Here is a 12,127-nt window from a genome sequence, read left to right as displayed (position 1 = left end):
CCAGATCAGACCATAGGGGAGAACTGGGAGAGTCCCCCCAGCGACCACACGTACAGCCCCCGGGGCCAGCAGCGACGAACTCATGGGCCCCACCGGCACCTGCCATACCAGAGCAGATCCAGGAAAGGGCACAGAGGTCTGGGCTCCCAGGGCGCACCCCCTCCAGACCAAAGCCCAACAGGGCCAGAGGCCCTGAGCCCCACCAGGCAGTCACCAGGCCAGGCCGGCACACACACCCCAGCGCCCAGCCCCAGACCCCGGGAACCCCCAGCATGCCAGCGGCCAGCCTCACACCTCACCGGGGGGCCGAGCAGCAGCGGGCCCCCAGATAAACCAGCAGTTTTTTGCAGAGGCTTTGATACTAACTACTCCGCTCTTGTGATGTGACACAGACACCAGCTCACAACTCATCAAAGCCTGTGAGATTCTCCAATCCTCTTTAGGGGTGAGTGGATTATCCCTCCTAACCTAAATACTCTGGCCACGAATCATCCTGTTGGTCCACACTCCGGGTTCAACACAAATTACCCCCAAACAAAGAGAGCATGCAGAATTTAACCGCATCGTTTATTCACAAGATCAACATGACGCGTGTGCACRCTTGTTTCTTCTCTTGTCTGGCTACTTTATGAGAATAAAAGCAACAACAGGCTCCTGCCAACTTTCTGTCTTTGTAACATCCAAGAAACGTCTGACACATAAGAGCAAACTGAAGCATCTCTTGAGACGTGATGAGCCTGAAGGCTGCAGGTTTTTCACCAAACAATGCACTGAATACAAAAACTGTGTCAGTAAAAACAATCTGTGACTCCATGTGTCGAATGTTTCAGAACTGCACTAACAAATGTAGGGATGTACAGACACAGCTATCTTCTTATTAGTCAGTTTAGAGTTCAGAGGCGTGTTTGACCAACTGCTGCTAACCACAAAAAACAAAACCATGTTCTTTTATACGGCTTTTTCCACAACTCATATTAATGCAAAAATCTTTGTCAGTCCCCCTGCTGACTGCTCACAGAAAAACACAGAAATGCAACATTTGAGCATAAAACATTTAAAATCTACTGTTCTGTTTGGCCTCGCAGAACATCTAATCCACAAGGTGTCCACAGGGTTGTAAAAGGTATTAACAAAAACACAGGCCATTAAAAAGTATTAAAAATAATACGTCATCAGATGGGGTATTCATTTTTTAGGAACTACCTACCTACACATTTTATACAAGTAAAATCCTTTTTTGTCCACGGTTAGAGTTAAATAACAAATAAATGCACGTAGGTCAGTGTTTTTATTGAGGCCAAGAAGTAACAACGTGTAACTGTAATAAGACTGCACAAAAGTTAAATAAGAAAATGGCTCTAATCTATGACGTTAAAATTAATTAAGCCCAAGTGAAGTTCAAGAGGTTGCTGCCACAGTTGCAGCTGCCTGTTACATCAAATTTTTGCTATTAATACAAAAGCATTTTTGGAAGGATAACTATGATGACATATAGCAAAAAAAATTCATGCTGCTGAGATGAACAATTGATGAATTATTAGCATGTGAAGTGACAGGAAGTGATGTCACGAGAGCAATGTCCTCGTGTGACCAGAGCAGTGCTAGAGAAGAATCTGATGTTCTTTAGACCGTTTTGAGTCACTTTCAAGGAGAGATGAAGTTCAAATAATATTCTTTTAATAAATAAACTCCAGGGAGTTCCCTTTTCCTAAATAATACTCTCATGATGTCTCTTCCTGTTACATTTCATCTTGGTCAAATTCAAAAGAAAATATGCCAGTTATGTACACAAAAAGTGTAAAATAGTGTGCATTATACCAATTTTCTTAAATATAAATAGATTTTCTTTGACTTTTTGTTTTGAAGGATATTCACGTCACAGGCACTGTTGGTAACAAAAATATTGTGATGGAATTAAAACATATTCAATTTAATATTTTTGTATATACTCTGATCCAGTTAATTCATGGAAACAATCATACTGTATCTGTCTTTAACTCAAATCCAAACATCACATGTTCCAGAAACACACTGGCCACAGAAAGAACTGCAAAGCCTTACATTCCTCCATAGAATGCATATCGCCTCTTTTAATGCCTGAATTTTTTTTAACAAAGATGATTTTATGTTGAAAAACAACKATTTTAGTAAAACCTTAGAAATAATGTAATGTGTGATGTAARGCACAGTGTATTTGCTGTGAATGACTTTCAGCTACTATTGCATCACTGTTTTGCGCAATGTCTGTAAATTCAGAGTTATTTTTGTGGTTTTTAAGTTTAGTTGGCTGAACATTAAAAAAAAAAGAAGCCGGAGCAGCTTTTGCATGCTCAATGCAGCGTTTACGAGCCTCGCAGCCAGCACGCTGTCGGTCGAGTCAGCCAGTTAAAAGCAGCCTGAACTCTTGAGTCATGCTTTTCTGGTCAATCAATATGGCCGCTCAGCAGCCCTGACCCCATGATCAGACTGGAAGAATATTTATGAAGTGGTGATGGTGTCAGTGCCTGCTTTCTACCAAGAGGGCAATCTCTGCCTTCTTTTCTTGGGAATAAGYGAAGTACAGATTTATTCTCTGCTGCCTGGCTGAGCAGAATCTCAGTTCACCGATGCTTCTTACTCGTGTCCACCTCAGCAGTGGCTGCTCTCCTCTCCTGCAGTCTCATAGGAAGTATTTATTCCTCTCACCSCAGGTGCCGGCAACTGGAACTGTAATTTTCTTTACACCTCGCAGTGCATGATTACGGAGAAGGCTGCTGTCCCACATTGCTCTTGGCACGTTTTAGCCTATATTGCTCTCTCAGTGGCAKACTAGCCCATGGCAGTGTCCTGGTTTCTGTCCCACCATGTGTCATCATGCTACATGGTGCTAGTCAACCCAACCCAGAGCCCTGACACTCAGCAGGATGCTGCTCACGTGAGAGATTACCTCCACGCCACTCGGCTCTCTCTGCTGTCAGTTCCACTCTGCCGATGCCGCTCATTGAGACCTTCCTACAGATTAGCATGCTCCAAACAAGGAGCCGAAGGACTTATCCTGTGTTAAACACGACTAGCTTTTTAAACCTGTAAACAACAGACACACTTTGAACTGTGAAGAGACAAAAGGTTAAAAGGTAACTGTTTTCACAATTCTGCATGCCCATTAAACAGGGGCACTTGATGGAAATGATTCAGCACAGATATGATAGTGTGGTGCATTGCAGCAACACATAGTGAAATTTTATCTTATTAAAATACAAAACAAACCCAGTTCTATCTTAAATGGGTAGTTTGGCCATTTTTTGAAGTGAAGTTCTGTAGTTAGAACTTTATTAAATGTGACATCAGAATAGAGCAGGGAGTCTGAAGAAAGAGGCAAAATGAGGGAATGATTTTTTATATTTTTCTCTCTTTTATGACCACTCACAATCAAATGCAACATATCAGTGCATCAAACAGCTTCATCAGTGCATCTTGTCATTCTAAAACTACTCAGTTCCTGGTGGACAGATACATGTAGTCTCTCAGCACTGCACTGTTTAACATCAGTATTCTAGCATGCTAACATTTGCATAGTGACGTTTTCAGTCAGCAACAAACTAAATAAAAAAAACAATCAGTACTAAGCAGCGCTAATATAACTCTTAGTTGTGCAATTTCTAAAGAGTTAGCCAATTTATTTAGATTCGCAAGCTCAAATTCAGATAGGCTCAATAAAACTTAGCAGAGCTAATATTAAAGCACAAAACTATCTCCATTTACCAGACATCATCCAGGTAAGAGATAAGTCAGCACTTTACTACCATCTAGTAGTAAAATTATTTTATTTGACAGATTAGCACATTTATGGGGAGGTGATTTGTAGAAACAGACTTTTAAATCATGGTTGGAACACAAAAAATAATTGTGGATTGCAAGTTCCGCTGCCTTTTGGTCATTTTCTTATGTTTATGACAGGGCTTCAGTAAGAAAACATGCAGATATACGTATTAGTAATTTTAAACCGTTTGTTGTAAAACTGAAGCAATCCATTCTGAGTAGGCTACAAGACACAGAACAGGAACTTCATTCTTTTCAAAATAAGAGCGTGAATTTAAACTGTTCCGTGTTTATTTCTTTCTTTACTTTTATTCATTTATTTAATATMTATTGCTGCTGTGTCCCTCAAAGAGGAGGTAGCTATAAAATGCACAAATTCTAATTGCTTCCTGCCACGCAAAGAATTGTGGGAACACTACAGTCTGTACTAAGTGAAAACCGTCACAGAGAAGAGTCAGAAGTAAGAGTATAAAGCTATGTGAACACAATGCAGACTGAGGGGGTCTGTGTTTCCTCACAGTGGAGATCCATTGTGTTAAATAGAGACAGCTTTCCCCTTCAACATTCAAGAAAATCATGACAAAGTTTATGTGGCTACAAAACATAGTGAGAGTTAGTGATGGGATAAATGGCTCTTTGAAGGGATCCGGATCTTGGGGTGCCGTTTGTTTCATAGAGCCGTTCAAAAGAGTTGTTCGATTTTGAGCGAATTATGTCATCACGTAGGGAAATATGTCATCACGTATGGCGACATGATGATGTCATCACGTCACGTGGGTGGAACCATGTGTTTTGTCAAGCAGAAACCACCCCCCCCCCCACTTTACCGTGAGCTTCTGTCAATTTAAGGATGAAAAACTAAAGATTAAATGAGAAAAATAATAAAACTACAAATGGCTCGTGACTGCCCGCGATTTGGCTCCTATCGTTCGTTGTAAAGAGCCGTTTAAAAGATTTGGATCATTCGTGAACATCACAAGAGACAGCTCTTTCTCTTTACTTTACACAAAGTTGACGTTTGAATGCGAAACATTATTTGCGATTTAGCTCAATTCTAAATTTAGAAAGTGCAAATCCGCACGTCATTTTATGAAATTAGTAAAACCTGTAAAGCGCAAAGAAGAAATTTAGGTCTGCACTTAGAGCATTTGTGCTTTAGGGGACTAGTGCCCACCACTGAAAACAATGTTATTCAAAAATGTAGAGATTTAATTTTAACTAATGTAGTGTTCTCTCTGATGCATTGTTCTTTTGGCAAATAGCATTTTTATAAGACGTATAAAAACAACAGTAAACAGGCCCTTGTTTTTATAGCCATTAGCCTAGCATTGATGAAGAACTGTGCCTCTTTCTTCATACTCCATGCTCTATGACTAATGTCACAGCTGATAAGGTTAAGTTATTGATAACCTTTGGCCTAAAATGACCAAATGATCCTTCAAAGCCTCCTCAGGCTGCTGACTCTAAAACCTCATCACCTAGCTTTTTGAATGGTTTTATTCCTCAACAGTCACACATCTGAGATCAGGGTTCTAAAAAAAGTGAGCACTCTGACTTGCTGCTCATGAATAAATTAATTTGTTTGTTATTTGTTTAGTCATTGCACTTAGCGTGATGAACTGCGCACACTTCAGTTACATGTTGTTAAATCGGTGGGCTGTTTGTAGGCTGGATTTGTCATATCGAAAGTGTAAATCCATGATGTAGTTTGTTTTCAATTCTTATCTTCTGTGCAATGATCTCTGTTTATTTTTTATTCACATCTGTTATTACTTGCTAACCCACTTGCTTGGAAAAGCAAACATTTAAAGAATGCATGGTATACAAAGCCTATATGCATATTGGCAAACTAAGATGATTGAATAATTTCAGCTATGCCAAATTTTAGTCAAATGTCTGTCAAATTTTTAAGAGTTTTATTAAAATCCATCCTGTAMTTCATTTTTTCTGAACAGACAGTTAATGTTAGAGTTTGGAGTGTGTGTTGGGAATTACTTATAGCTACAATTATACCTAACTTTAGCTTAATATCTGTAAAATTTACTGTAATAACCATTTTTGTGTTTGCTAAGGTCAGTGGGATGTGGCAGCCATGCTGAATTTAGTTGACTTCAAAGTTATAGAATCAAGTGACAGGTTTTTAAAAAACAAGTCAGTGGTTTAGGAGATATTTTTTGAAGGGGCAATATCATGTAAAATCAACTTTTTGAGTTTTATATCATGTTATACTCTCATAAAAACATGCCCAAAGCCTTGCTTTGACTCATTCATGCATGCTTGAGAAATCCTGCAGTGTTTTTATGAAGCCATGTTGAGGAGCAAAACGACAGGTGGGGACCAGAAACACCTTTTGGTACCAGAAACACCCCTGGGACGTGTCTTTAAGCCGAACTTCCTCATCTCACCACCCCCAACCCCACACACCCCGCCCATGACTCCTGCAGGCTCTCAGCAGAACAAGTGAAACTGAAAGTGAAACTTAAACTGTCTGCTGAGATCCACTTCTTCTCACTGAGTGAAGCTCTTTTCAGAGTCTAAATAATTTGAGGAAATATATTTTCAGATGCACCCCCCCGGCCTCGCACCAAAATGGGCACGACAAAGTCGAAGGTGGTTCTTAAAGAGACAGAGGTCAATTTCAAGGTGTTTAGAAGAGGAAGTGATGAAAAGATAAGTTTATTTTCTATTTAAACATAAAAACAGCACTTTAATAACAGCTAAAGGTGACATAGATACTTTATTATGGTATAGTATTTATATATATGCCTGAGAAACACATAATATTGSCCCTTTAAAACAAACAAAAACACAACATGAGGAATAACATTATTACGTCACCTTTGTTTTTTAACAGCATAAAGATGGTGAGGAGGAGCTTTTATTTTTGTTTATATTTATTTTACCCATTTTCCTTTGTCTGCTCAGCAATTCCAGGACTGGGAAATAAAATAAGACCTGAGCTTCCTACAGGACAGGGATTTATATAGTCCAGACAAAAGTCTCATTAGTGAACCTGCCCAACACTTGAACCAAACACGAGGCCACAATGGGCTCAGCGTGGAGCCCAGGCCTTTGATTTTGATGCAGCACAAGAAAACAGAACTGGCTGGTGATGTTCAGATTCAATGAATGGGCAGCGACTGGGCGGGATAATCCTGTTAGGAAGCATTGGTGCTGAAGACGTCCAGAGCTCAGGGAGTGCGCACGGCTCGCAGTGATCAAACACCTTAGAAATGAGCACTGAAAGGATGGAAGCTAAGCAAACCATAGCATTTAAGAGCTCACAGTCTGGCTCAGGAATGAACTCAGAAATGAACACAGATTAACAGTGAATGCTCAGCTGTAATGTGTTGTTATTCTCAGGAGGAAGGCCATGAGGGCAAGAGGGTGGGAGATCAGGGGTGTAAGAAAATATTGATACACTGAAAAATCGTGATGTTTCATTTCCCGATACTGTATCGATATTCTAAAGCCCTGAATCGATTTTTTATGTCTCGTGCGCTGTTTTTTCCAACTGTAGTCGGCTTTCACGTTACGCATATAGCGCATGTGTCTATAGCGGCTCAAGCTCGGCACTCCCCCCGTGACATATAACTCTGTCGCTCCCAATGTCCGGCTGATCGCATCAAAGTTCATATACTTTAAGTTTATCCTGCTGTGTTCGCTTCAAAAATGGTTAAACTGTGTTGTTTAGCTTCTCCATTTAGTTACTGTTTATTTTCAGGACCTGCCCTGCTGTTRGACCCACAGTTATACAAATCAGGTTCTGGATGCAGGTCAGCTGATCCCAGAAACTCTGTGTGCAGCAGAATACTGAACTTTATGACAACATATAGGCTACTGTTAAGTGTTGGGTGAACATTTTGTAAATTAATATTAAAAACTAAAAGCTGCAAAAATATATTTTCAAACTATTTATTGGTAAATTTAGTCTAATAATTGAAAACATGGATGAAATAAGAAGTATGAAACAATTAAAATCAACTACCTGCAGTTAAATGCAAACAAGAATGAAACTCTTATAATGGCCCCTGATGATAAAATCCCTGTAATCAGGCAGCACCTTGCTTTTTTAACCCCTTCAGTGAAAAATAGTCTCAGAAATCTGCGTGTTGTCTTTGATAGTTCTGACAGTCATTGTAAAACTTTAGTTGGTAACTGTTTTTATCATTTAAGGAACATTTCAAAGCTGAGATGTTTTGTGTCACAGAAGGAACTAGAGATGGTTGTTCACGCTTTTATTTCTTCTCGTTTAGTTTACTGCAACAGTCTTTTTACATGTTTAAACAAATCCTCCTTGGCTTGGCTTCAGTCTGTGCAGAACGCTGCAGCGAGGTTAGAGAGCCCACATTACACCTGGTTTAGCCTCTCTGCACTGGCTCCCTGTGACTTTGAGGAGTCATTTTAAAATTTTAGTTTTAACTTTCAGAGCACTTCATGGTCAGGCCCCCAAATACATCCTGGACCTTCTGAAGCTTCTCTGTCCATCCAGGACTCTGAGGTCTTCTAATGAAATGCTGCTGGTGGTCCCTGGAACCCATTATAAAACCAGTGGAGACAAAGCTTTTCAGGTGGTGGCCCCGAGGCTCTGGAACGCTCTCCCTCTGTCCCTTCYCTGCTCAGATTCTACTGACTCTTTAAGAAACATCTGAAGACATTTTTATTCAGACAGGCTTTTAATGTGCTTTTATTGTGTTTTAACTGTTGTTTTTATATCTGTGATCGGTTTTATTGTTTTTAATTATTTTTGCTTTCTGTGAAGCACTTTGTGATGTTTGTGTCTGTGAAAGGTGCTATAGAAATAAAGTTTACTTACTTAATTACTTACTTACTTACTTACTTATCAAATAGATACAAAGCAGAACACAGCTAAATGTATCAAAAGTTTGTCTATGTAATATTAGAATTTTCTGAGACAATGAATTTTGGTTTTTCCTTTTTTTCCCAGTAAGAGGTTTTTATTTAATAGAATTTTCGGGGGGAAAAAAATCGCAATATATCGCCTTGCTTACAGTATCCCAATATATCGGGATATATTGTATCATGACCCCTCTGTCATATGTATCGTATCGCCAAATTCTTGCAAATATACACAGCCCTAAATAGTAGTGTACATGAAAATATAATAAAGCAATAACTTTCATTGTGTCTGTGCTTCTCTCATACTAAACATTTTCTCATAGAAAAAAACATTTTCCCATGTGACGTTACAGGAGCCCTGAGCCCATGATGTCTGAATGAGACAGATATCTCTTCCAGAAAAAATAAAATCACATGAAATGAAAGAAATCAAAATGTAAAGACAAGTGGGAGAAGGAGAAACCAGAGGCAGGAGGCTGCTCCTGTCAATGGGATGGATAAAGACAAATGGTGTGCCTCTGCTCTCTAGCAGGCAGAAAAACACCACATTTGCCACGTTTTGCTGGTCACAGTGTCAACAGGAAGGGTGGCTGTGTGGAAAGCCAGATGGGGGTTAGACAGGAAGTGACCTTCTGCCCTCCTGACTCCTCATACCTCCTCTCATGTAGCTTCTTGTCTTCTAACCTATTGTTCTACATAGTCCTTCATTTCCTCAGTCTCCTCTCTTCTCTTGTCGTTGGAGGGATSTTAACTCGCTGTAAAGAGAGCGTTCAGTGAAACAATCAGGGAGGTGTTCCATTGTTCATGTATTCTCACAGCAATAATGGGACATTTCCAGACCAGATGAAGGATCAGAGGCTTCACATGGAGCTGCTGAGTGTTACCTCCCACACAACGATAGTCTGGGGACCAATCCAGAGCTCAGAACGTGGCTTATAAGGACCGAGGGGTTAAGAAAGAGAACAGCTCATTCATGAGGATTGAAGTGATAATAAGTGTAACGACTTACAAGCAATAAATAAGAGGTTTTGCTACTTTTTGACCATTTTGTACCATTTTTTAATCAAAAACTTTACTTGTTTTGCATGCTTCTGCATGATTTTTTTTGGTTCCGCTCTCAGAGGAGTACGTTGTTTTTTTCCTTCTCTCCTGCCCTTCCTCATCTTTCCCTGGTTTGCTGCTTGAGCCTTCATTTTTCATCCGAAACCAGAAATTATGGATATTTTTATTTTTATGGATTTAGTTAGCTGGTCTCTCAATAAAATTTTTGGAACAAAGTTTTTTCTTCTTCCATGGGAGGACATGTCAGGTGGGACCTCTGTTCTTCTCTGTTCTGGATATATATCTGGACTCAGATCACTGGATTCTGCAGATTGGCTGGGTGTCTCCTGGTGTTCTACTAAACAACGTCTGTGGCTTTTCATCTCCTGGCTGCCTGACCAACATGAAGGATTGCCGTTCTATCAGCACTTAGACTTTTGCCTTGAGCGAGCTGGACTCGGTCTGCAAGCGGTTCTATTGAGGGTTGCGGGCCGGCTGTGGTCCCTGGACTTTGCTGGCCAGATGGAATTGATCTTGGAGAAGCTGATAGATTTGGATCGGAGGAATTTGTCCACATTTTATTTGTCTGATTGGATTCGCCACCTTTGAGATGCACCAGCAGACATTAAAGCAGATGGAAAATTGTTATCGTCTGCCTGTCTCTTTCTGTTCCCAAAACAACTGATTACAGAATCTGGATCTCCCTGACAACGGCCTTGATCTGTTCACTAAATTCTTCCTGGTTGTATGTGTCGACAAGGCTCTGCCTCCCACCTTCCCCCCTCCTTTCGCCCATCTAATCTGCTTTTCCAGAGCAGGCTTAAAGTTGTACAGAAATGAACAGTTTCTATCAATATTCTGAACTGTGGCTGCGCTGGTTTTGGGGACTGGATTCTTCGGGCCCCCTTAAACTCACTTACTTGTCTGGCTAATAAACTTGCTCTATGCAGAGGTATTTTCATAAACACCATAGTGTGTCACAGTGTTGATATAATATGATGTTTTTGCTTTTTTCCTCATCTTCCCTTCCCTTATGTGTTTTACAGTTTTTCTTTGTTTCTAAGGTGGCGCCACGGCAGGCTGCCTGTAACTGCAACTCCACTGTTTTGAGCTGCTGTAATGTCCAAATTTCCTCACTGTGGGATCAATAAAGTTCTATCTTATCTTATCTTATCTTATCTTATCTTATAAAGAGACAGAGAGGACAGGAAATATTCAAGATGAAGGTATGAATGCATTAACAAGCTTTTTCTTTAAAGATTTTATTGTACTGAAAGTAATTTTACTGTTCATAATGGATTACATGATGCCTGAAGATGCAAGTTGATCAATATTTACTGCTAAAGTAGAAGTCTGGTCCACAAACAAAACCTATTATAGTTACTGCTCTTCAAAACCTCAGTGATATGTTTTAAGGTCCACAACACTGAGCAAACCTCTGCTGAAATTTTGCTTCAGTCTTACACACACTCACGTGCACACACACAAACACACACTCTAAAGTAAAGATAAGAGGAGATGTTATGCTGCAGTCTTGCTGGCTCTGCTGGATCCCACCGCCACAGTAACCAGAAAACACATCATCAGACTACTCCTTTCCCAACATCAACAACACAACAACAACAACAACAACAACAACATAAACACACAGAGGATGTGACTCTTCAGATGATGACTCAGATGTAAACTGTTTGGCTGCAGATGGTTGGTGAAAGTCAGATAAAGCACAGGACCAGCTGCTGTGTTTATAGAGGGGTAGTGATGATGATGATGATGATGATGATGGGGGGGTGATGCTGATGAAGCAGAGTGAGGCTGAGTGTGATACTCACAGTTCAGAGTATAGGATGTGCAGGTTGCCTAAGTTGTCTGTGTAGTTGGCCGGGCTGAGCCAGGGCAGCACCAGCAGCAGCAGAGCCTTCATGGTCCTGTTAGCCCCCCCCCACCGCCCCCGCTCTCTGAACTGTAGCTGTCCCCCTCCCGTCACCCTCCTCTCCGTCCTCCAACCCCCCTCCCCCCACAACGCTCCTCTCCTCGCGCCTCCTTCCACAGGAACGGTCCTCAGATCTGACCTGGTCCTTCCCTTCTCCCGGCTCACCTACTCTTGCCGGTGAGCAGGGGTCCTGCTGCCCGCGGCTGCTGTCTGCCTGCTCATCTCAGCTGCAGWGAGCCGAGCGGGCCGGCTGCCAGAGGTTGAAGACGGAGCGCAGGAGGATGTAGGAGCTGAGGCAGGTGCAGAGGAGGAGAGGTCCCGCTGTGGCTCAGGAGGAGGAGGAGGAAAACGAGGAAGGAGCCATGTGAAGGTGGCACATTTGGAATGGAGTTTGCAATGTGCAGCCCCTTAATCTGCTCTGGGTTCTGGCGAGTTGTAAGAGGATTTGTGCTTGTATGCTCTGCGAGTGTGTGTGTGTGTGTGTGTGTGTGTGTG

At 41.2% G+C, this 12,127-nt stretch overlaps 1 protein-coding gene across 2 annotated transcripts in view; it reads right to left on the bottom strand.

Annotated features, from left to right (window-relative positions):
- Window positions 1-12,127, bottom strand: part of lnx1 (ligand of numb-protein X 1) — a 90,839-nt gene that overhangs the window by 50,398 nt on the left and 28,314 nt on the right. The window contains exon 1 of one of the 2 annotated variants that reach the window (XM_014017756.1): window positions 11,532-11,644. The exons of the other annotated variant lie outside the window; for it this stretch is intronic. Coding sequence (XP_013873210.1) covers window positions 11,532-11,623 — 92 coding nt within the window. The 5' untranslated portion in view covers window positions 11,624-11,644. Of the gene's footprint in view, window positions 1-11,531; window positions 11,645-12,127 lie in introns of those variants that run through there. 2 annotated transcript variants of the gene reach the window in all.

Source organism: Austrofundulus limnaeus, unplaced genomic scaffold (genome assembly GCF_001266775.1).
Source record: "Austrofundulus limnaeus strain Quisiro unplaced genomic scaffold, Austrofundulus_limnaeus-1.0 Scaffold176, whole genome shotgun sequence".
NCBI classification, from domain to species: Eukaryota; Metazoa; Chordata; class Actinopteri; order Cyprinodontiformes; family Rivulidae; genus Austrofundulus; species Austrofundulus limnaeus.
Note: the sequence above shows the minus strand (reverse complement) of the source record. Positions and strands in the feature narration are given on the sequence as shown.